This window comes from Vanacampus margaritifer, chromosome 2 (assembly GCF_051991255.1).
Source record: "Vanacampus margaritifer isolate UIUO_Vmar chromosome 2, RoL_Vmar_1.0, whole genome shotgun sequence".
In the NCBI taxonomy this organism is placed as follows: Eukaryota; Metazoa; Chordata; class Actinopteri; order Syngnathiformes; family Syngnathidae; genus Vanacampus; species Vanacampus margaritifer.
The window spans coordinates 46,529,186-46,554,559 of NC_135433.1; the positions used below are offsets into that span (position 1 = coordinate 46,529,186).

Consider the following 25,374-nt stretch of genomic DNA (forward strand, 5'->3'; position numbering starts at 1 on the left):
ATACGTGCTGCGTCACGTCACGTGTGTGACTCGCATTAAAGAAAAATTTAAACTACTTTGCTTAGCTCTGTAAACATAGAAGACACAATAAATATCCTATAATTTATAAGATATGACTTATTTTCTAAGATTGAAGCCTGGAAGAGCAACAGAATTGTTACGACAATGTGACACGTGTGACAGGAGAATGGTCCAGCAAATGTACTGGAATCATCACTGAAAATCAACTTCTCTCTTATTTGTTTTTTCCGTTCTCCTTCTTGCTTATCGCACTGTAAAGTGGACGCATCCACTACACCGCCATGTATGAGATGTTAACGCACATGTCTCCTCCACTGGGCCTGGGCAAAAAATGCCCTGCCAAGATTGCCTATAAGGTAACAAGAGCAAACTCCTAAAAAGAGATGTGAAGGGTTTTAAGAACCAAAATGTAAAAGACCCCGCCCCTTTTATGGTCACACAGAGGCTGGTGTTGATGAACATGCCGGTGGACGAGGACATGTCGGTGCACTTCACCTCCACGCTCATGTCGCTCATACGTACGGCGTTGGACATCAAAATAGCCCGAGGTGAAGATCAGATGAGGATATAAGTGTCACATTCCTTTTGTTTACGCTGTACAATCTCTCCTGCTAAGATAAAACCTTGCGTGTGTCACAGGTGGCGAGGACCGCATCGCCTTGGATGCGGAACTTCAAAAGGAGATCAGCATCATCTGGCCCTACCTGCCACAGAAGAACTTGGACCTCCTGGTGCCCATCAACAAAGGTGGGGTCTCCGTGGTGACCATGTTAGCATTAGTGATAGCATTGACATGAGTCGTGTTCGCAGACACGGACATGACGGTTGGGAAGATTTACGCCTCCATGATGATCATGGACTACTTCAAGCAGAACAAGGCTAAGAAGCTGCGGCAACAGCTTGAGGCTCAGGTCGGGCCAACCAGATCGTGGTTTTTACAACTTTATTTCAAAATCAAATAGAAATAAAATCTTACTTTCTGTGTTTCTAAATCAGAAGAGCAACCTGATCTTTAAGCGTCTGGACGCATCCACCCTCCCTGAAGACATTCTCTCCAATACGCAGCCTCTGCCCATGATGGCCCACAGCGCTGGATCCGCCCTGTCAGTTTATTTCTACTTGCATGTATGCATCTTTTTATGTGTTTACATGATTTGCTATGTGTCCGATCCCTACACAGGACACGTGGGGGCTTTGTGGCTTTGAGTCCTATTTCACCACAGGAGCTGTTTTTGCAGTCCATGAGCTCCGACACGAACGCTGGTCAGCAGCAAAACCTGGTAAGCAAAGAGCAACTATTCGTACACGTTATGACTGTAATATTTTTCATTTACACTTCAGTGGAGCCTCCAAAGTTGAGCGATTTGGATTTGATGCCAATTGTTCTGGGAAAAAATATGTCCTGATAGTCAAACGAAATGTCATCATCATGAAAATATTGTGTGACTTCAACCCTGCGAACATCTTAGGTACGACGGCGTATTAGGGTCACGTATAAATATTTTTTTTAGAGGGTGATAATATTCCGAGAAAAAACTCATGAATTTGTAAATTTATAAAGTGGCAAATTTGCGAGAAAAAAATTACAAATTTACGAGAAATAAAATCACAATTTTGAGACATTATAAAGTGGCAAGTTTGCAAGAAAAAACTCACAAATTTACGAGAAAAAAACTCATATAGTTGCAAAATTATAAAGTGGTACATTTGCGAGAGAAAAAAAACGTACACATTTACGAGAAATAAACTTGCAAATTTGCAACATTATAAAGTGGCAAACGTGCGCGAAAAAAACTTAAATTATGAGAAATATGCTCACTCACTCAATATATATTTACCGTACTTGTGCATTTATGTTTCCAGAATTATTATATACACATTCATACATTTTGGTGTGTTTTTTTTTTTTCTTTTTTCAAGTAGCTAAGTTGATATGTTGAATCTGCTGTTCTCAGTCATTCACTTGCATTTATCTAAAGTATGCTAGCTTCTGATTGGTTAATGTTAGTCAGCTGATAGGGGGTCAGGAAGTGATGTCAGTCTAGCTGCCATTTATGACGATTAAAGTTTAAGAAGAAATCCATCTCCATCCTGCCTTCTCCATCCTGCCTTTTCATTTTATAAAGAGGGTTCAGGGTTCCATTGATCACCAACGAATCTTCAAGCTAGCACCTCATCCAGACTATAGTTACTGAGGGTTTTTTTTCTCTCAAACTGCAAATTTATTTCGCGTAAATTTGCCACTATATAATGTCGCAGATATGTTCGTTTTTTTTCGCTTAAATTTGTGTTCCCCTTCTAAATGATTGCAGATTTGAAATACTTGTCAAATTTCCTTTCCAAGCAATGCCTGCTTTGTGAAGAGTGCCCAAGTACTGTAGTTCCTGAGCTAGAAAGGTTTAAAGAAAGGCGGCCACGCCCCTTTTTGCCAAAAATGTGCAAATTCGCCGGGCCGTAGCTTCCAATCCTCTGCTCCAATTGACCTACAACTTGAAATTTAGTGTTGTGCCATTGCTATCAACAACATGTAAATCTGCTTGTTTAAACCCACTGGATGATTTGGCATGAAGCGACCCAAACGTCCTTAGGCCACGCCAAGACTCTAGTACTCTACATTTAACCCTATTCCTGTTTTTTGGGGTCCAATGGACCCCGGGCTGTTTTTTAAAAATATATCTTTCTTCTTATTTGAGATATCAAGTCCATATTTTATGTAATCCTCACCCAATTTATTGGCAACACATTGGGTGGCTTGAAATTTAATTTAGGATAGTGGTTTCTCGTTCAAATATAGAAAACCCTTTGGATTTTGAAACAATTTTCAAAATCGATTTTTAATCAATTTTTTTAAACTAGTAATTGACCTAGGAATGCCCTAAAAATGTGTCTTGGAATACTATGCAAACACTCTAAAGCTGCTCTTCGCTAGCCTGGAAATCCAGATTCACTCGAGGCTTTGCCGAAGAGTGAGTCTGGTCAACCGTGCTATCAGTCGCATTTCTGAGGCGGGGCAAATCGTTGAACCATTTGAAGTGGGCTGTGACCACTCCCGCCATGCCACTACCAGATTTACCCCAATCACAAAAACAGACTACCTAATGATGTGTCCAAACTCCAAAGATGTCATTTTTTAAATGGTAGAACTTGATTAATAAAAATAAAAAATACATGTGATTAATTAAAAAAAAATACAATGTGATTTATTTATGACTTTTATTTTGCATTTTAATCGTATGAAACATTTACGTACTATAGGCAATGTTTTTTCAGATACAAATATTAGTATACTTGAAACTGGCTGTGTTGTACTTTGGAGGTTCCACTGTACCTGGGCAAACAAACAGGGACACTTTTGTTTTATAATCTTGTAGAAAGTCTTCCCAGATGAGTGGAAACTGTCCGTATTTTTCTGCCATTGTTACTTCCAATGTGTCCTAAATCTTTTGTCCATATAGTTTCCATTACAGAATTACTTATCACTGGTTGCATTCATTTCAAACGACTTTCTTGCGCCGCAGCTGGACATACTGTAGCTTAAGTCATTAACTGCCATTGACGGCTATAGACGTAAAAAATTCATTTGAACTATTTCTATTAGTTTCACATTTTTATGAAAACCTAGAAAAAAAATTCTCTACTGGGGAAATTCTAGTCGCAACGCAGCAGACATGCCCACGTCAAAATATAGCAGTAATAAATGTTATTATAATGCATATATTTTTGGAGACTGGGGTCCATTTTTAAAATGTGCAGAATTTCACAAGTTACTTCATGTTAAAGATTAGATTTTTTTAACAGTACCGTACATCTTTTTCGTTTTAACTAAATTTTGTGAATTATTATAAAAAAAAACTGTATTAATTACTAAAACATGCAGCCATATTTCTATTAGTTTAACTTGTTTATCTTTACAAGAGTATGAAAAAAAATTTATTGGACATTTTATTGTACATTTACAACAGATATAAAATTTGTGATTAATCTTGAGTTAACTAGTGAAGTCGTGTGATTAATTACAATTAAAAATGTAATCGCCTAATGCGCTTAATAAAAAAATGTCAATAGTTAACTCACGATTAATCACAAATTTTATATCTGTTCTAAATGTACAATTAAAAAAAATCTAGGTTTTCATACTCTTGTTAACAAAAGTTGGGGGTAATGTGAAACTAATAGTTAAAATTAATTTTTGCCGTCAATGGCAGTGAATGGGTTAATGTGGTTTTCTACTCGGAGAAGACAGCCTGTTGTTAGTGCTCTCTTGTTCTGTGTCTCCAAACTGTCCGGTTTTAGTGGCTAGAAGCGCCTGTCGGCCCTGTAGACAGATGTTCTTTTGTGTTTGTGGCTCTCAAGATGTGAACATGCATGACCACATGTCCCCTCAAGCTCAAATATCGATCCCATCTTTCCCTGTAACACGTCACTCTTGCTGTCGCTAATTCGTCTGTTGCCGAACCGGACTTTGGTGCCGGTGATAGTGGCTCGACATGATCGAGGCGGTCCTCCTCCTCTGTCTCTGCTCACCCAGGTGGGCGAGCGCCGTTGGGGGATTCCGCTAGGGAGGGGCCTGTGCGTGCGGGCCTCCTCCATGCCGCGCCTGGCTGTAGAGTTGCAGGTACAAACTTCCTGCATGATAAAGTCTCCTGTGTGGGCACAGCCTGGACGTTAGCCAGCGACTGCGTATGGGCGATGAGTCTTTTTCGTCCTCATGGGCCATCACCAAGAAGTGCAGCTTTTTGGGTTTGATGCTTTGGAAATCTGGTGAAGGGTAAACGGACAGAAACATGGCTGCTTTCTTCCAGTCGGGGAGAGGCTGCACGGAATGCTTTTTGGAATTTTGGAGGTCTGAAAATGTCCTGAATTTTGAATAGTTGGCTTAGTGATGAAAGAGGGAAAACATTTTCCTGCTTTGTTTGCTGGCTGATGATTAGATTTAGTCTGTTACAGTCTACTTTCAAATAATCACTTGTCCTCTTTCTATGTTTCAGTAAATATGTTCTAATAATGTATCACTGCCGTAAAATTACTTGAATTTAACATTTGAAAAGGTACATGAACCCGGAGGCTCAGCCTTTCTTACTGAAGCATGCAGACGAAAGCGTCTAACTTTAATGATCCGTACGTAATGTGGGCGTTTTTTATGTTTCTTTGTTTTTGTTTTTACAGCCAGAGGCTGCCGGCGGATCGTTGAAGCGTTCCGCCTCCACCGCGTCGGACCAACAAGTCAACAGTGTTTGGCAGGAAGAGAAAAGTCCCGAGCGTTTTTATCGACCCCGTCACAAGAGCTACAAGGCTGCAGGTTTGTCAGCAAGTCACGTTTCCTACATCGATGCAACGTTGTTGAAAACAAAGGCTTCTCGGTTTGTGAAGGAGTTTTTTGCCTATCGAAACATAACGTGAAATTTACTAGTTCAATGTTGCATGTCAAACCATCATGAAACGAGGATACTCTGAAGTTTTCAAGCTAGGGTTTGATTTTTAAACTTGGCTTTTTTAAATTTGTGCTTGAAACCAAGGTTAAGGTTTCAAACTTATTTCAAAATATTTATTTTCAAATCAATTCCACACTGTTCAACAATGTGATAGCAAGAAAAACAAAAGAATATTTAATATATTGTTAATTTTATGGATCTGGAACATAATATCGTTACAGATTTTTTTTTTATTCTTTACATGCAAACAACAGTCAGCAGGGGGCGACACTGCCTCATTTGCCTACCTCTATCATACGTCCATGTCCTGGTCTACGAGTTTTGTTCCTACAGCAGCGAAGCATCCCAATTTTGTCGGGATGTACAGTAGTTTTATACCTAACTGACGCTAATGCAGTCGTAAGGTCATAAATACAGTAAATATTTAAAGGAAAAGCACTTCTGCGTCATAAATATAAAACAATTAAATGGGAAAAGAGTAAGTCAGCAGTAACCGAGCATAGCAAAAAAAACAGCATATTCTTTGAGCCATTAAAGTCAATCCTAAAATATTTTTTAACAGTATGTTCTTTGCAGCCCCACTAGTCTAAATACGGTTAATCTGGTTAATATTATATTTGTATAATATTGAGTTAAGCAGCAAAATCCAGCACTGTGACGTCATCTTCAATCGACAGCAAGTGGCAAAATGGCCGCCCCCTGAGATGGATAAAAACGGCTTAAGTTTTAAGTTTGACTTCCCCTTTAATATTGCATCGTCAACCAGAGCAAGCCATTTTCAACATATTACATTGGTCAATAATTGGAAAAAATTACCAATAGTACCGATTTGTGAAAAAATACTGAATTGACCAATATGAGGTTTAAGCCTTTGCCAGCAATATATTTGAACTGTCATAAGCCAAAGACCCCCTGTCATCATCATCATTATCTGTCTGGCCAGTGTCTCGGTCCGAGCACTGGCAGCAGGGTGAGCGGGACCGAGGTCGATCCAAGGAGCGTTGCCACCTTCTCTCTCCAGATGCGTCCCGCTGCAACTCGGAGGAGCGCAGCTTGCAACCGTCACGCTCCTCAAGTGTTGAGAGGACACGCCCCCGAGACAAGCAGGTATATATCATATACATATATATATATATATATATATATATATATATATATATTGGCAGATCTTGAGTACATTTGCATTTGTGATCATGCTCTCTGGACATAAGTACTGGGACAGCTAGACAGAATTCTTAATTGTGCCAATTAACTTTATCCCCAACAACTACAGCATGCATACATGTAGGACAAAAATTATAACTTATTTAACATTTAAGATTTTACATGAAATAACGTCTATACAATGTTTCCTCACTTATGGCGGGTAATAAGTTGTTTTTCCTCCCAAAACCGCTGACACTGTCTGTCACCTTGATTAACTCTTCGGACTTGCACGAACAAGTCGTGTGTAAACATTTCGGGATTTCACAGAGTTGTGGGGCCCACCCGTCCATGTGGGACCATTTTGCTGCGCCCCACAAGTTTAGACCTCTTTTTGAGGTTCAAGACTTGGTTTTAGAGTTTAGGTTTGAATTGGGTTACGGTTGAGGTTAGGGTAAGGAATGGGGGTAGGCAATCATTTTTGATGGTTGGGGTTAAGGGGAGGGGCTAGGAAATGCATTATGTCTATGGATGTCCTCACAATTATATAAGTACGCGTGTGTGTGTGTGTGTGTGTGTGTGTGTGTGTGTGTGTGTGTGTTTTGTTACATAGTGGGGCCAACATTTCTGGATTTCACAGAGTTGTGGCGCCCACCCGTCCATGAGGGGGCCATTTTGCTGGGCCCCACAAGTTTAAACCTCTTTTTGAGGGTCAAGACTTGGTTTTAGAGTTTAGGTTTGAATTGGGTTATGGTTGAGGTTAGGGCAAGGAATAGGGGTAGGCAATCATTTTTTAGAGTTGGGGATAGGGGAAGGGGCGAGGAAATGCATTATGTCTATGAGATGGCCCCACAAAGATAGTAAAACAAACGTGTGTGTGTGGGTAGGGTGGGGGGATGTGGGTTAGAGTGAGTTTGTGGGGGGCTTTGAACTTTTGTTTGGTATTTAAATGCTTTTATAATTCACGTGTCATAAGACAATCTTTGTAGTGGTGTAAAGTGTCACTTTTTCTGATGATGGGGTCCATTTAGGAAAAGTCATAAAGTTTCAATTTGTAAAACTGTAGTTTAAGGTATCTTTTCTACAGCTAAACATGGTAATGGGTCACTTTTGACCCGCAAGACAACACAAGGGTTAATAACCCTATCATGGTACGCGTTTCTTAATTTACCAAATATTCTATATTTTGTTTAAAATAATAGATTGTGTTGAATGAAAGAAAGAACTGTTTATTTACTTAAATATGACAAAAATAGCAGCATAAATTGACCCCCAAAAAATTCCGTGATAAAGTGAATCCGCAATAAGTGAACCGCGAAGTAGTGAGCGACCACTGTATTGTCCTATGAGCCAAATGAAAAAATATGAATTAAATGAATGACATGTATAAGAACTTCCTTTGACAGCAGCTGTAATCTCCTTACCAGATCACAATTGACTGATTATTGTTGTTGTTTTTTCCCTTAGGGTAACAGCTCAGACAGTCCCGTGCCCTCCACATCAGAGTCCAGCACCCCCAGCGTCCGACGGCCTTCATCACAGACCCCCACGCACTCTCGTCCTCACATCTCCTACTCGCCGCTGGTCTGCCGCGCCGACCCCTCCATCGGCGAGGACGACGAGACAGAAACGACCAGACGGGACAAGGAGGCAGTCGGCGGCGAGCGAGGGGGCGAGGCGGGCCGACACCCGTCGCCTCTGCGCCGCTACCCCTCCGAGCCCTTCCTGGCCTCGCAGGAGGAGGACCACAGCCCCGATCCCACCGGCCCCATGGAGACGCTGACCTTCGAGGCGGCCGTGGCCTGCAGCCTGGGACGCTCAAACACCGTCAGCTCGGCACGCCCGCGCTTGCGGACCGGCTGGCAGGTCCCCAACGGGCACTTTCGCAAGCGTCTGGCGCAGACGGCCTCGGTGGCCGGTTGCGATCCCCTCAGCGACACAGAGGAGGACGACCGGTGCTAGGGACAAAGACACGGCAACTCTTTGCTGCATTCTACACCCTCAATCACGACTCAAAAGAACACTTCTTTCTGAAACTGTACTTGCCAATTCACACCAGAAAACAAAGGTCTATTTCCTGCCTTTTACTTGACGATAGAGAAACAGTAATTCATTGGAAATGGCCAAAGGATGAAGGGAGAGAAAAGTGGGTACACACATACTGATGTTCAACATTTTTAAAATGTGAGAGTCACCACATGATAGGTTAAAACAAATATAATATCATGTGCTAGTTGTTACCCAGGATGGCTGTTGTAGTACCAAGACAGACCTGTGAGAGGCAGCACTGTGCAACAGGGCACACAGACTGCTGGAAAATACAACGAAGAACATTAAAAGAAGAACTTGCATTAGCTTTTTTTTGTACAGGATAATCTTTTAGAGATGCCAGACAATCAGGCCTTTGCTGACTCTGGTCGCAAAGGGGGAAGGGCAAAATTCTCAAATTTAGTCCAATTGTCACTATGTGTATACCCCACTTAAAAATACAGTACTGGGCAAAAGGCTATAAAGCACAAGTATATGAGCCTTATATCATACAGCAACACTGTATCCCATGACTTTTTACTGGGGACACCGTTACATTTTGGTGAGGTTTCATACAAAGGTCCAGATTGTATTTATTTATTTATTTGTTTGTATTTATTTATTTATTCATTCATTCATAGACAGTCCTCCCCCACGAATCAGAATGACACCTTACGTTTGTTGTCAAATGCTTTTACTGGCCTTGGTGGAGGTCAGTGCTCAGTGTATTGTCATTGTATACACAAACAAGTAAACAGCAACGCTAATAGCGTCCTAAAGACTTTTGCACAGTACTATTGACCATTTGCACCGACGTCACGTGATCACATGACTGCCCTATGACGGACGGCGGAAAAAAATGATTGTTGAATGGAAGTGGACGTGACCCGGAGCGACAGTTATTTTACAAATTAAAAGTTATTATTGCCCATGGAATCTATTACTTCAACCGAAGGTTGCCTGTCAGTCGAAGTTGCACATTTAGTCAGGACTCATAAAGCGCGATATTTACTTTAGTTGGAGATCGCTAGTTTGAAAACAGCCCCTTACCTTCTGTTGCATGCTGTTTTTACCAAGTTAAACAAATCGCCGACTTTGCCGGAATTCACAGCGCAGGACCTATATCATTATGTAGTCAATGCCGTCTCTTCTCCTTACACCGGGGCTGATTTAAAACCTTGTCACTGGCGGTCTCTGGGACGAGATGCTACGCTCACAGTGGGGGACAATATACCTCGTAACGCAAAGGTAAAACTTGTTTATCATGCTAACTGACTTGTTTTTACACAGTCCGTTCTATATTGAAACGCTGTGATGATATGTTTACTAGCATGGAACAAATGACTATGGTAGTGGCAAGCTATGCGTTAATTTCATGAATATGACTTTGGCTCCAGAGTGAAAAACTCCAAGCACAAAGACGAAACACCCCCATTATTAAACAGTCAAATGCACTTAATAGTTTTGAAGAAGGTGCGTTTTAAAACCAAGATGTGTGTTCGTGCAGTTGGAGTGGACGCTAACTAACTAGCTATCCTTTCTGCTGATTGCTGCTATCAATCGACGTCTTTTGTCTTCATTAGTAGGTGTGCGATAAAAAGCAACATTTGGTTTACTCCTTTGTCTGTCTGTACAACCGACCGCAAAGCAAGATATGACCATTTTATAAGATAATTGATTAGATAAAGGACTTTACGCTGTATGAGATTCAATGCTTACAATACAGGCAAGTGGCTCTTTTGCCGTCCAGTGTCCCGAAGGGGGCGTTTCCATGAGGGCTGAGACGTCACGTGCAAAAGGTCAATACATATGAATGAATCAAAGGACACCATTAGATAATCCAATGTTGCGCTTTGCAATGTTTCGGGTTAGTGTAAATATGTAACTACATTTTCCTATCAGTGACTTTTCTCTATAAATACATTGTGACATGTATGAGCAAACACTCCTATTTCATATAGAATTAGATTTAAAAAAAAACAACAATATGAATGGATCTGCATGAGAGAGGTGTCATTTTTTTTCTTTTTGCTTTAAACTTGTGAGATAAGAATGCACTTGTAGAATAATAGAAAAAAATGATTGTTATTTCAACCAGCTAAACAAACCTTTAAAATCTTTCTTGTGTCATTCCTGTTTATTTTTATTTTCCCAGTCAACACCCTTTACAAATGGGACCAATGTAATCTTTCAGGAACACCATTGACATGTCATATTTATTTACCATTCTCTTTCTTGTGAATATTCAAAATAGAAAGCACTGCAGACAAAAATGACTGTAGAAACACTGTAGACACATCCTCAATCGCTTACTTAAATGTTACTCTACTACTTACTAATAATGTACAGAGACTATTTGTAACATTTTAGAGAAAAATAAATAAACCATAAAAAGCTGGTGAGCATTACAAGTAAAAGCGTTCATTTTAATGATCGCTGAAGGTTTGCGTGTTTGTTTTAATTACCCAACAAAGCCAAATCTGTGACAATCGCGACCCCCAAAAAAACCCTGCAAATGTGTATCACGAGTTCCTAAAAAGAAAAGAAAATGCAAATAATTGTTGGTTTTTACGTGTATGATAGCTGTGTATATACAAATAAACGTGTTTTCAAGTTCACTTTGTTATTGAGTGTGTATTTATTGAGCCCTGCAGAAAAGGAAAGATTAACACTCATTACATTTTTAAACATTGGTAACTTTACACTAACAGCTGTGCTTTTGTTGTGTCTAAATGTTTATTGTTGTGCTAAAACAAGAAACAATCATTTAAAACAAACTTTTTCCGACTACCTTGAACGCATCACAGGTCACGCTATGTAAACATCATGTAAAGTACTGTAAAACATCACCAAATCTGTTAGTCATGATTATTAATCAACAAAGCGATCAGAAAAAGAATAAAACATAACTTCAATTCGTATGAGCAAGTTAAGTGTCTTTTTTTGGGCAATGACGTTTGCACATATTTTGGCTTGAAGAGGAAGTTACCAAAAAAGGGGCGGGATTTTCCCATTGTTTTGGATCTGGTGAAACTAACCAATCAGCGCAAACAGTTTTGTCGTGACGTCATACCCAAACGACACTTTAGCATGTCTAGCGAGACAGGATAGCTAGAAAACTGTTTTTCATGTTAATGGTGGGGGATAAAAACGAAAATGTCGCCATTGCCGGAGCTCAAGCCGGTTTAGTTGAACTGTCGGTGCTGCTTCCGTCTTGGTTATTTTTATGTACAACATTCCGTAGGAGTGAGGAAATGAGCGGGGCCAATCGAGGAAGTCGCCCAGCTGTTGGACAAAGCTAGCTGGCTAGCCGTTAGCAGGAGTTCTTTGTTTTTGGCTTCAACGCAGAGTTTTAGTGTAAACATGAGCTGAAACTGAGGCGGCTTGGTTAAAAAGTGACATAAAACATGCAGTCTTTACTGTGAATTCTTATTTTGTGTGTGAGAGACATAACCGTAGAACAGCAAGTAAGCAACAGTGGGCGTCGGTTGTAGCATTTCATTAAAATATAATAGCTCCTAGTTGGGACCGACGCAGAACAAAGGGAGTACAAAATGGGCAACTGCTTGAAGTCGCCCACATCGGACGACATCTCTCTGCTTCACGAGTCCCAGTCGGACAGGGCGAGTTTCGGGGACGGGACGGATCCAGACCTAGAGCCACCTCCGCCCTACCAGGTGAGCGACGTGACCAACAAACACCTACTAGGACTTGAATCATTTAAGAACAGCTTTATTATGAATGCGGCCAATGACAACTTGTTATTTGACCTAGGCAGAGTGATGGTGACATGTTAAATGGCCTAAAAATGTTACGTGAGGTAAGCTGCTTGGTAGAGACATTCGCAGTAATTAAAATATCATCAGGTATGTTGATTTAACAATATACATGATGAAAAGTCGGACATAATTAATATGAACATTAAGACTTTAACCCAAAAAATCAGCAGAAAATGGATGAATGGATAATATTATACTTAGCATTGCCTGCAACATTGTGCAGTCAACAAGCAACTTTGTTTGCAGTCAAACTTCCACCATGTGACTGACTTTTCAAGAATGTCAACACGCATGTGCGTCGTGAAAGCTTGACTCGTCAGACCGCTTCGGTGTTGTTGGCGAAAGTGAAAACCTGTTGTGGAAAATGTTTGCGCCTGTGCTTCAACAGGAGCAGGCGCACATGCCCATGTACCATCCCACGCCCAGTCAGGCCCGTCTGGCCACCCAGCTGACGGAGGAGGAGCAGATCCGCATCGCCCAGCGCATCGGACTGATCCAGCACCTGCCCAAGGGCGTGTACGACAGCGGCAAAGATGGCTCAGAGAAGAAGATCCGAGAGTAAGTTTTAAGAATTGTCACTCGTGTATGATATCACATACAGATGTGGAGCATTTTGTTTGCTCATCAGGTCCCAAACATGCTAAAAAACAACAACATTTTTGTGTTTAGTGATTAATTTAATAAGTTAATTTATGTCAACCAGAAAAAAATAAGTGTTTTGGTATCTTTAGGTGCGTGATCTGCATGCTGGATTTTGTGTACGGCGACCCGGTGCGGTTCCTGCCGTGCATGCACATCTACCACATGGACTGCATAGACGACTGGCTCATGAGGTCCTTCACCTGCCCGTCCTGCATGGAGCCCGTCGACGCCGCCCTGCTCTCCACCTACGAGACCAATTGACGCCCGCCGCCCCCTCCTTCCCCGTCAGCTCGCCTTATGCGCCGCAACAGTGGGTGGAGCTTAAAAAACAACAACAAAAAGGTCGGCTGTCGTCTTGCACTTTGACAAACATGATGTTCAAACACCCTCCACACACGTGGCTAAGAATGTTCGACAACCTTGTAGCAGAGATGTGTGTGAGTGTGTGGCCACTTGAGCCGGACTCAGTGGTCACCTGACTATTAAACTATTCACCCAAAATCTTAAAGCGTGTCACTAGAACTCACACCTTATTAGCAATTGCCTAATGTCTCGGTGCATTAACGCTATACTTTAAATATTTATGCATTCTGATTGTGATTGTGTTTGTGTGCGTGTGTGTTGCGTGCGTGTAAATGTATGTTATTAAAATGAACATGTAACACACTTGTCTCACACATATTCAATTGGCAATATTTCATAAATTGCGGCCAACCAATAAAATACCCTTCTGTCAAAAGAGAACAGGAAGTCACTGTAACTGCATTAGTTCACTCAGAAACTGGACATTAATTAAAGAGTCAACTGCGCATTTGGACGCTGTTGCTAACCAAAACAGCAGCGCCCACCGAGCCACATAAGCAGCCTCTTATATTAATTTAAGTGTCAAGCTAAAGATGCCTTTTGTGTTCCCCTACATTGTGACATGTGGTTGCTCCACAATGTTGTGTCCACGTATTCGCTTGAAAAAATCCGCGAGTAATGGACCAATAAAGGTTCATACTGGGCTGTAATTGCTTGTAGATACCACAAGATGGCTGTAAATGGACGGGGCTAGTCCGCGGAAAGTGAAAATCCATGTAATTGATGTCTATTGAAATGCATTGGGGCGGGGAGGAAAAATTTAAAATGAAAACAAAAAAATTAATCAAAAAATACTGGAGGGGGGGATATATTTCTTTTAAGTTGAAAAAATTCTATGCAAATCCACAGGTGCCTAACTGTGAGTATAGGTGGTTCAACTCACTTCAGCAGTTCTTTGGCACCAAAATGCTACCCAGAAGACAGCAAACGTGAGTTTTTCCAGCAAATAACAGAAATAGGATTTTTTTTTTAATACACAAAAATTTGCAAAAGCCAAACTTCAAACGTGCGTATACCCTTAATATTGTAAAATTGTATTCCCCAAAAGTCCCCCTCCCATTTGCACACACCCTCACCTCATACTGTGCAGTTGGACTCTGTTGCTAACCAAAATGGCAGCACCTCCCAAGGTACTTACTCACTTACTGTCCCTCAGAGGAATTAAAATTTTGAGTGAAAGATGATCCTTCATCATGTGTAAACGGCAACTTCAACATTCTGCTTCTGTTGATTCATTTTTTTCCACAATAGTCCCCTTCATTTTGTTTTAAGCTCCACGTTCACTTCAGGTGCAGCAATATTGTCTGAATATTATTATTTTTTAAACAACAACAACAAAACACGTCAATTGCAGTTGAGTAATTATTCCCGGCCACTATTTGCAGAAATAGACAGAATAAGCCAGGTTTGAAAATGTATACAAAATGCAGTTAATTTTAAGCTTAAAATGCTGTATGATGTAAAATTTTAAATAGGTTGTCCTTAAGTGTAACATGGTGTGTGTGTGTGTGTGTGTGTGTGTGTGTGTGTGTGTGTGCGCGCGCGCGCGTGCAAGTGTTTGTGTGTGTGTGTGTGGGTGTACAGCAGGAGGTCAGCCAGTGTAAAGGGCTCAGGCGGATCGCAACATGCTTGCACACTTTTCATCTGATCCACTGATTTGCACTTTAGAACAATATGTAAAAAAACAAAACAAAAAAATATATTATTAATATATGTATTGTAGACCTTATAATAACCTTGCACTATCAACATTTACTGTACTTTTGTTTCCCTCTTAGTCCTCAGTCGTGTACGGACAGAGGTTTGCAGTCACCAGTTACAATATATAATATCATGAGAGATTAACTTTGTTGCAGAAGGTTGTCAAGGCAGTAGCGGGAGATTCTCTTGTTATGAACTATTATTTTTGTCACAGTTAGCAGAGTTGAGACACACAGGATTGCCTCACTGCACAAACCTCTGTCCAAACCCATATTGTGTGAGTTACAAAAATAGGTTTTACGTCACGTTTTTTTTTTTTCCCCCTTTACAGTGTTTTAAAAACCTGGACATTATTTCCTGTAATCTTGTTTTATTTCTTCTGTTTGTGTTGGTTTGTTGGCGCAAGGGCGAAGCAGCTCTCGCGTGTAAAGGAAAAAATGTAATAAATATGAAAAGACCACCTTTGGTATGATTCTTATTAATATTTCCTTCATGTCATCAATCATTTAGATCAGTGGTTCTCAGCTGTTGTTACCTGCATCTTCCTATTGTCACTATTGCGACCATTTTACAGAAGTTAAGAACAACAAAGCATTTTTTATAACCCATTGACGGCTATAGACGTAAAAAATTTATTTGAACTTTTTCTATTAGTTTTACATTTTTTTTTCCACTTTTGTTAACAAGAGTATGAAAACCTTAAAAAATATATTTTATTGTATAGTTAGAACAAATATAAAATTTGTGATTAATCGTGAGTTAACTATAGAAGTTTTTTTTAATTAGGGGCATTATACAATATATATATATTTAATTTTAATTAATCACATGACTTCACTAGTTAACTCTAGATTAATCACAAATTTGATATCTGTTCTAAATGTACAATAACTTTTTTCGAGGTTTTCATAAAAAATGTGAAACTTATAGAAATAGTTCAAATGAGTTTTTGACGTCAATAGCCGTCAATGGCAGTGAATGAGTTAAATAGCCTCTGAAAATACATGTACGGTATGTTTTTTAAATTAATTTGACTATACAGCGTGAAAAGCATATTGCTTTTATGATAGCATTGTATTTGTTTACAGAGTAGCTAATGACCAGAACACAATTGAGTAAGATTCCCTGACACTTACCCAATACTGTATGTTTATTGTGGGAACCTCATCAATGGCATCAATGTTACTGAAAACATGAGTTTATTATTTACCGGTACATCTAAATGAGCACATCAGATGCCAATTTGTGTCATCATAAGTCCGTGTTGCATTCAGAGAACTTCCGTGTGCCTTGATGGCAACATTCTTTTTTTCCCCTAAATTCAGATTAAAAGACAAACTTAATCAGATTTTCGACACTGCAACACGGAGGCCCTTTTACTGTGGAGTTGCGTAATAAATCCATCTTAGAACCCTGCTAATAATTCCGATTTTCTATGGTGACATATTTAATCTCCACAAATATCCCAACAATGTCGGCTTATAGTCGCGTTTGACTTGACGGGAGGCAAATCCTACAATGTTCTCCTTGAAAAAAAAAAAAACACACACATGCACTCATGTATCCAGAGAGAGCGATTTTATTTTGAATGAGCACCGAAATGTCGGCCATCAGGGCTTGTACATGCCATGGAAGGTGACGGGCATTGTGCACTCCACCTCGGCCCGGGCGATCTCCGACAGGTCCTTGGCGTTGAGGATCAGGAGGTACCCTGGTCTCTGTGAGCCGGGCGCCACCACGATGGTCAGCAGCACACCTGGAAAACACCACGGTCACATTCATTGCTATCGATTGGCTTTGCTTTTTATTTGGCTTTTTTTTTTTTGTGCTCAGGTGTACCAAAAGAAGGATCTTAAAAAAGGAGTGTTATGAAAGTGATGTAAAGTGAGTAGACTGTCACATTTGAATGTTTTGATATGAACAGTGAACTTTTTTTATAGTCTGTGTGAAGAGACTCACCTCTCAGGCACAAGCTCAGGTGAGTACACAAATGTATAGTTTTGATGTCAGCATTAAACGTAGCTAACTTCATTTCATTTATGAACATCTTTTTATGTCGTATGATGGGAAGTCTTTACATGAAGAGACACGCCTCCAAGTAATCAGTAACCCCCCCCCCCCGTACGTCGCCACGTCCGTGCCAAAGGGTGAGTAAATACGACGGCGTATTAGGGCCACGTATAAATTATTTTATTTTTTTAGATAAGCAATATTCCGAGAAAAAAATCTTTCAAATTTGCCACTTTATATAGTGGCAGATTTACGAGAAAAAAAACTTACGAGAAATATACGTAGCGTACTACTCGACTGTTTGTGCCAATACTTTTCGGTCGGGTTTCCAAATAAGGAGATAGTAATCGCTTTAGCATAAATTAACCATATGATATTAAGCATTCGCTCTTTGAAGCGTTGTGTACGGCCACTGGCCAGCGACAAAGACGCCTCGTTTTGCGAAAGTCCACACCCGGACGATCAAGCATTTAAGTTAATTCGTTAAAATGTATATTTACTTGTACATTTATGTTTCCAGAATTATTATTTACAAATTGATACATTTTTTTATTTTTTTGTACAAGTATCTTAAGTTAATGTGTCGAATCTGCTGCTCTTTGTCATTCACTTGCATTTACCTAAAGTATGCTAGCATCTGATTGGATAGTGTTAGTCAGGTGATAGAGGATCAGGAAGAGTTGTCGCTCTGGCTGCTGTGAATGACGAGTAAAGTTTTAATTTAAGAATTAATCCGTCTCCATCCTGCCTTTTCATTTTATAAACAGTGTCCCATTAACCACCAACAAATCCTCACATGATTAGACTATAGCTACGCTACGTGTACTTGTTGTAAGTTTTTGAGTTTTTTTCTCTCGCAAATCTGACACTTAATAAAGTCGTAAATTTGCGGCTTTATAAAGTGGCAAATTTGTGACTTTTTTTCTCGGAATATTGCCCCCGCCCCCTGAAAAAATGTATTTATACATGGCCCAACTACGCTGTTTTAAAATGAATTCCTAGTAGCTAACTTAATTTTTTTTTTTTTTTACTTAGGATCGTTGCGAATGTTAAAATGTAAAAAGTGTTAAACCCTTTTCACACTGCATTTGCTCAGTGTGAAAAAGTTGCACGGCATGCAAATTGATTGGTTGCTAACATGCCATGCCCATATTTGGAAGTGCTAACGTTGCAGTCAACCAGGAAGTGAAAATTGATTATGGTAAAAATAGTAATGATTTTGATTGATATTGAAATCACAATAATAAACCATTATTCACTGATTTGATTTGGATGAACTGACTCAAATTAATCTATCATACAAATATTGTACTCGATCTAATGCGATCCAATAAAAACATTGTATAAACACCTCAGTTTCAATCATACATACCATCATCCTCGTCCACGCCATCGGGTGTTTGCACAAAGAGGGGCTCCGAAGGATACGAGTCCGGTTCTTGCCAAATCCAAGTCTCCTTGGTCTTCACGTTCAACTTGCAGATCTGCACGCAAGACGAAAGCCAAAGTGAAAGCAAATAGAGCACGAGTGTGAGCGCGCCGTTTCGTCAGTGGGCCGGCCGAGTACCCACCCTGTCTGGAATGAAGTGGTTGAGACCCAGACCGTAGGCGTACGTGTAGTTCTTCCCTGCGTGCTTTTCGTAGTTGATCTGGGGGAATTCAAACGCTGCAAACACATCAGAATAATCAAGAGTCCTGTAATTGAGCTGGTTTAAAGGATTTTTGTGCACTTTGTCACTTTTTTACTCGCGACTGCCACCTCTGGCCCAAAGCATAACTGCAGCATCTGTGTCAGGCTCATTCATGGTGCGCGTGCGAGTACGTGAACCATCTTAAAGCGACAGCCACAGTTGACAAATGAAGACATGATTTCAAATGAGGTAAAAAAAAATATATATATATTTTTTTTTAAACTCCGCCCCTCCCCAAAGAACCATGGAGTGTGCAGGGTCCGCACACTCTACTGTCAGGGCACTTCGTACTCATCTGGGCATGCATGATGTACAAAAAGCTCTTAACATGACCTTTTTAAACGGCACAATGCACCTTTAAGCTGTTTTAACCTTTAAAATTGGTTAATTGAATTATTTTAATTTATACAATTAAATTATTGGGTATTTGATTTCTGATGAATTTAAAAAAAAAAACTAAAGAAATAGTGAAATGAACTGTTTTATATGTATGGTTAACATTACATATGTGCTGTGTATTTAATTGAATAACTGAAAGTAATTGATTATAAATAAAAGTAACAAATGAAGATTAATTTATTATTAAATAATGCATTTATGTAATGCATAAAAAATGAAAATGTATTGAATTGGATAATTAATTGCAGTGAGATAGTACAACATTTTTTAAGAAAACACAATTTTATATATTGTGACCTTAAAATAATGGCCTATGTTTTTTTTGTAGTTTGTTTTTGCCTTAAAATCCTCTCAGGATGCTGGACACATCTGCTAAAATTGGCTAACATCCTTAGTTAAGCAGAACATTCAATTCTACCTGAAATAAAATTATAATGTTTTCAGTATTTGGTTACATTTTTCACGTGCAACCTTTTTCATATTTCAAAAAGGTATTTATAATATTATTAGGTGCTTGCAACATTTTGCAGTTTAATTAAGAGTCAAATAAAAATGGACTGTCCTAAACAACTGTAGTGTATTGAATTTAAAAGTAGTTGACGATACTGCATACATACACGTAGTTTGAACATTTCATTCTTTTTCGTGAACTCACATTGAGACCCACGGTAAATTAATTATTCATATATTTTTCAGCGAGACTGAAGGCGTGAATGGATTGGTCTTATTACCCTGGCGAGGTCCGGTGAAGAGCACCTCGGGTTCCAGCCAGATGGTCCCGTCGGCGTGCATGACTGCTGTGGCTGTGGTGTAAGGCAAGCTCACCAAGTTCTTCCCTTGCTCCTCCTGCATGGCACAAACAAGTGAATTAAAAAAACAAACCAATATGCCTTTACTTTTATTTTATTGAATTTTTATTATTGGCGTGATTGACCTTGTGGACGTCCAAGGGAATGACGTATCTGCGAACTTCCGGCTGGGGCGCTATCATGGCGGCCTTCTTCACCTCGTCCCAATTGGCCCTCAGGTTGGCCAACCACAGGTAGTTGTACACAAACTCGAAGCTGATGCGCACAATAAATAGAAAGGATGACATCGGCGTCAGACGGAACGCGTAGGTGGCGTTTTGGCGACTCACCCCTTCCACGCGCACAGGTCGAACACAACAAAGCCGTCGTCCTCGTAGGTGTTGATGTGGTGGAACATGCCGATGGCCGCCCCTTTGAACTTGTGGTCGATGTACTCACCCGGGTTCTTTTTGGCGATGTGGAACAACGTCTACAGCAAAAACCAACATTGGCTTTTTGCACTTTAAATTATTTCGACGCATCTACAGCCGAACGTCCAAAGTGGAATGTGGTCTACTCATTTTTTTCCATTGGAAATAATATAAATTTTGTTTACTTCCCGTCAACAAAACACCTTTGTAAAGTATACAGGCAATTTTTTAAGTCTCTCGTAAGTAAAATCAATCATCAAGGCAAAATAAAGTAAACTGAAACGTGAAATGTGATACTGACACCTAGTGGTGATTTGTAAGTATGGCTGAAATTCACAATTTGTGCTACAAAATGTGACTTTTTGTCACAGAAATTTGACTTTATGCCACATAATTTAAAAAAAGTGGCTTTTTGTCATGTACAGATTTATTTTCACCGAAAACGAAACTTTTTCGTCATACAGTAATACTACAACTTGTGACTTTTGAAAATCTGACTTTCACCCTTATTAAGAATTGTTCTCAGTGGAAATCTGACTTCTTTTCAAAATAATTTTATGTCTTTTGTCATGGAAAATCTGACGTTTTATAATGCTACAGGTTTTTCATTAAAACAATTAAATAAAATCTGACTTATTGTCACTAAAATCCTACTTTTTTTTGTTTTTCAAAATAAAATAAAAACTTTGTTACAGAAAATCTGATATTTCATCCTCACTAAGGATGTTTCTTTTTAAGAAAATTACTTTTTTCTAGGAATACCATTTTGTTAAACAATATTATTATTTTTTCTCAAAAAAACAAACCAAAAAAGCAAGACTTTGCCATCACAAAAATCTGATTTTTCTGCTGTGATTTTTTTTTCCTCTCCAAAAATATGATTTTGTCACATAAAATCTGACTTTTGTAAAATCACAATTCGTGAACTTTTTGCCAAGGAAGATTGTAAGTTTTTGCTTAATAATAACAAATAAGATACTTGTATAGCCATGAAAAATCTAGTTTTCTTCTCCTAGTCTTATGACTTGTCACAGAAAACCCTTTTAATTTTTCATTAAAAAATACGGATTATTTCTTCTTTTTTTTAAACTGACATTTTACAAATTCACAATACAGTGTTCCCTCACTATATAATGCAGTAATGTACCTATTTGATCAAATTTGTGAAGGTTTGAACATTGAGAATGTTTAAACAAGAGAGAAATGTGAAGAAATGTAACTGCCTCGATGAGAAAAGTGTATAAACTATGTGGTGCGGGGTTTTAGAGCCTTAAAACATTTATAACAAATGTAAAATATAAATATAACTTCTTCGCGGATTTTATTTATTGCGGGTATTTTTTGGCTTACCCCAGCAGAAAACGAGAGAACACTATATATGAGCTTTTTGTCACAGAAAGTATTACATTTGTCTTCCATATCAGCAAATAAGACTTGTCTTTATTTTGTTGTTGTTGCTACTTTCACTTTTTCTTTTTTTTAAAAGATGACCAATTTTACCATGATTCTAGTATGACTTTTTTTGTCATGAAAAATCTAAACTTTTTCCTCAAAATTAAAGTGAATTTTTAAAAAAAAATCAGACTTTGACTCGTGAGGTATATTTTTCGGGATGGCCCAAATTGGTTCAATATTTTGTAGCGTTCCTCTTTGGCGTCTCGGCTGCGTATTTTCACGTACCCCTTGACTCTCATTGGACTCGAAGCAGTCCATGTAGTTGGAGCCTCGGATGCTCCACGCGCTCAAGAACTTGAGCAGGTTGATCTTGACGGGCGTCTCCACAAAGACGAAGTAGTTTTCCGCCATGCCGAAGCTGTGCACGTAGGCGGGCTTGAACCTCTCGGCGCTGGGGAACTGCACCACCACCCTGGACTTCTCGATGGGGTCCGACTTGTCTGGGGCAGGACATGACGTCAGGTGTTGTGATTTGGCCAAAAGTATTGGGACGCCTGAACGTGACATCGACGGCAACCTTTCTGCGTGGGCGGAATCCTAACGATGTTGTAGGCCAGCGTGGCTCCTTTGCCCATGCAGTTCCCGATGTTGTACACGGTGCCGTCCCTCTCAATGTGGGGATGCGCCGTCACGCCGTTGATGTTGATGTAGTTGCACATGTCCACCTGCGCGACAAAAGTCCAGTGTTTTTATTTTACCAAGAGGGCAGAGTTGTTGTTTTTTTATCCCTCCAGGTCACGGTACACACACCTTCTTCAGTGTTTCCAGAGTGTCGGGGTTCACTTTGGTGATGTAGTTGGTTTCAGTGACGGCGTAAAAGTCTTCGCCCACCGGGTAGACGTTGACCAGGCAGTTGTCCGTCACCTCCACGCCCTTGAAGTAAGAGAAAAACCTACACACCAAAGTTATAACAAAACAGTTTGGAAATAAATTATTATTTTTTTATTATTATTAATTTATTAGTTAGTTAGTTTAGCAGATCAGGTTTATTTAATTTTGTTAAATTCTGTATATTAGTTTAGTTTTTTTTTTTTAATTAGCTTTTATTTAGTTTTTTTGTTGTCTTCATACCTGGAGAAGATGTTTTTGCAAGGATCGGGATAAGCGAACGTGCCAAATTCGGTGATCACCACACGCTTTTCTGTGATGGCCCGCACATAAGCGTCGGTTTTGATGAATCTGCAAACATCAAATGACTTCCACATTAACGGCACAACACACAAGTCGAGAGCCCCAAAAGTTGGACAGGTCAACTTTTCACCAAATGTACACTCCCAAGGTTACATAAAAACACCAGGATGTGGCTTGGTGATCTTCCAAAGCAGTGGTTCTTAAACATTTTACACAGTGTCACCATCATGCCAACAGAAGCGTAGTAGGCCTAAGTATTCAACAAAGTAGGACAGAGATTTTATTCCCAACATGTATATTAAATATTTATAATATTACACAGAGTTTGACATTAGAGCTGCGCTTAAATATAAGAATATAAAAAAGATGCACTTAAATCATGATTCAATTGAAATGTATTGCACATTAAAGTTAAATATTTTTATAAAACAAGCACTTTTTAAGCATTAAATACAAATGTGGAACCTAAAAAGTCAATATAACCGAACTTTTCTTTGGCAGTGATTTTTTTTGTCCACCACTAGAGGGAGCCCATGTGCCACACTTTGAGATGCTCTCTTCTAAAGGATTAACGCCATAGGCCCACTTATTTGGCCTTTTTGTTTGTTTTTTGATGCCACTGCAGCTACTAAAGCATTATTTAGCTTATCAAACAAAATGTAAGTACTTGACTTCTTTAAAAAATATCAAACTTTTTTTTCTTGAAAATATCTCACCTTTTCCTCGTTTAATTACAACTTTAATTTAGTGTAACTATGTATTTTTCTTGAGTTGTGTGATAATGGACAATGTTCAAAACATGAAATGTGTGAATCACCCCTAATCACACTACAGATTTGTGATGATAACCATAGTACAGGAAATGGAATGTATTGTGACCAAGAGTTAGCATTTCTCTAAAATAAAATATGATTTATTTTTGACATAAGACTTTTTAAATTTTTTCCCAAAATATTGCATGCGTGTTATGATTTTTCCCCCGAATATATACATATTTTTCTATATGTCTTTTTCATTGAAAATAGACACTTTTCTTGAAAACATGCCTGTTTTTTCTAATAGGCTATACATTCCCTCCCAAAGATTACAACTTTAATCTAGAGTAATTTTTCTTGCAATGTTAAAAAAAGAAAATACAGACGTATGAATCAATTTATCATTGAATTTATTGCATTTTTAGAATTGTTTGCCATTCAGAATATAAAAATGTGACTCAAACACTGCACAGTGAATACTGGACGGTGGCGACATTTGACAATTCCTTTCATTTTTCCTCGGGGAAAAAATGGATTCTTAATTCAAACAACATGCCTAGAACAAAGTTTCGGCAATGAAGTTGAGTTTTAATTCTGTGTTAGTCTTCCCATACATCTTACTTGCGAAAGTAGGTGACTTGTCCGTTCTTGAAGTCAAACTTGTGCATGAGCGCCTGTCCATCAAAGAGGTGGTAGAAAGGCTCATCCCCCACCTCGAAAAGACCCGGACCCAAACGCAGTAGACTTCCTCTCAGAAACGACGGAATCCTTCCTGGGAGGGGATGCAGGAAACAAGCCGATCAATCAATCAAATAATTTATTCATTTGTTTGTTTATTTATATATTTTAGCATGAAAATAATGTGAAATGGAACCTATGACTGTTGCTGGAAGAGGCTCTGCAAGCTCCTCGCATGTCTCAAAGATCTTCTTGTAGCCACCGGCTGGGTGTTCAAATCTTGCAAGCACAACATCCAATAACAATGGAAATGAACTTGGATCAAATTGAATTAAGCACAATTCATATAAATCCATTTAAAAGTTATTAATTTCAGTTAAAATTCTAAAAAAATTAAATCACTACAATAACTGTAAATTAAATACATTCACTTTTAATTGAATCAATTTAGCAATTAAACTTATTACAATTAAATGCATTAAAAGTTTAAATCTAGACTACAACTAACCATTTTAAAGATAAAAATTACAGGTAGATTGAATGAGTTTTAAATTAGAAAAAGTATGGATGGGTGGATGGACATTCAATCAACAATCAATTCCAACTGACCTGCTGACCATGGCGGGTCTCAATGCTGGTGAAATAAATCAAAGCAAACTCTTGAAGTAAGTTTGTGCTCTCTGGCCAGACTGGAGCTATTTATCCGTCTAGTGCCCCCTCGCAAGCTTTTTTTTCCCCCTCCCCTACTCCTCTTTGTTTGTGGCCAATCAGGTTAAAGTGTGAACAAGAATTCTATTGTGTCGTTGGATGTCTCAATTGCAAGCCTGCTTGAAGCCGGATTTGTGACACAAAACATTCAGAATTGGAAATATGTTGCAATGAAGGGTTTTGGGGGGGGGGGGGGTTGGACAAAGGTTGACCTTTACG

General features: G+C 39.2%; 3 protein-coding genes across 3 annotated transcripts in view; 2 read left to right on the forward strand and 1 right to left on the reverse strand.

Moving 5' to 3' along the window:
* The window catches only part of cacna1eb (calcium channel, voltage-dependent, R type, alpha 1E subunit b), an 83,883-nt gene extending 72,641 nt beyond the window's left edge, over positions 1–11,242 (forward strand). The window contains exons 39-47 of the mRNA XM_077559744.1: positions 281–377; positions 464–569; positions 661–768; positions 832–932; positions 1,018–1,124; positions 1,202–1,301; positions 5,188–5,320; positions 6,397–6,560; positions 8,064–11,242. Coding sequence (XP_077415870.1) covers positions 281–377; positions 464–569; positions 661–768; positions 832–932; positions 1,018–1,124; positions 1,202–1,301; positions 5,188–5,320; positions 6,397–6,560; positions 8,064–8,558 — 1,411 coding nt within the window. The 3' untranslated portion in view covers positions 8,559–11,242. The remainder of the gene's footprint in view (positions 1–280; positions 378–463; positions 570–660; positions 769–831; positions 933–1,017; positions 1,125–1,201; positions 1,302–5,187; positions 5,321–6,396; positions 6,561–8,063) is intronic.
* A 428-nt stretch (positions 11,243–11,670) lies between these two features.
* LOC144044707 (RING finger protein 11-like) lies at positions 11,671–15,569 on the forward strand. Its single transcript, XM_077559287.1, has 3 exons — positions 11,671–12,301; positions 12,792–12,961; positions 13,135–15,569. Exons 1-3 carry the CDS (start codon positions 12,179–12,181, stop codon positions 13,304–13,306), a joined length of 465 nt encoding a protein of 154 aa, XP_077415413.1. The 5' UTR covers positions 11,671–12,178; the 3' UTR covers positions 13,307–15,569.
* Positions 15,570–16,670: 1,101 nt separating this feature from the next.
* Positions 16,671–25,152, reverse strand: rpe65a (retinoid isomerohydrolase RPE65 a). Its single transcript, XM_077559856.1, has 13 exons — positions 25,057–25,152; positions 24,644–24,726; positions 24,391–24,541; positions 22,955–23,062; positions 22,634–22,775; positions 22,401–22,548; positions 22,109–22,323; positions 20,348–20,487; positions 20,144–20,273; positions 19,941–20,055; positions 18,691–18,785; positions 18,492–18,603; positions 16,671–16,865 (listed from the first exon to the last, which is right to left on the reverse strand). The coding sequence occupies exons 1-13, from the start codon at positions 25,065–25,067 to the stop codon at positions 16,720–16,722; spliced, it is 1,596 nt and encodes a 531-aa protein (XP_077415982.1). The 5' UTR covers positions 25,068–25,152; the 3' UTR covers positions 16,671–16,719.
* Between the last annotated feature and the right edge of the window lie 222 nt (positions 25,153–25,374).

Bases quoted from the DNA above. Each gene is read 5' to 3' on its own strand.
- LOC144044707 (XM_077559287.1), top strand. From the start codon at position 12,179: ATGGGCAACTGCTTGAAGTCGCCCACATCGGACGACATCTCTCTGCTT. The intron at 12,302-12,791 runs GTGAGCGACGTG...GTGCTTCAACAG, and splicing joins AGCCACCTCCGCCCTACCAG to GAGCAGGCGCACATGCCCAT. The intron at 12,962-13,134 runs GTAAGTTTTAAG...TGGTATCTTTAG, and splicing joins TCAGAGAAGAAGATCCGAGA to GTGCGTGATCTGCATGCTGG.
- rpe65a (XM_077559856.1), bottom strand. The intron at 22,549-22,633 runs GTGTGTGTACCG...TTTGTCGCGCAG, and splicing joins CTCTGGAAACACTGAAGAAG to GTGGACATGTGCAACTACAT. The intron at 20,056-20,143 runs GTCAATCACGCC...TGTGCCATGCAG, and splicing joins TTCCCTTGGACGTCCACAAG to GAGGAGCAAGGGAAGAACTT.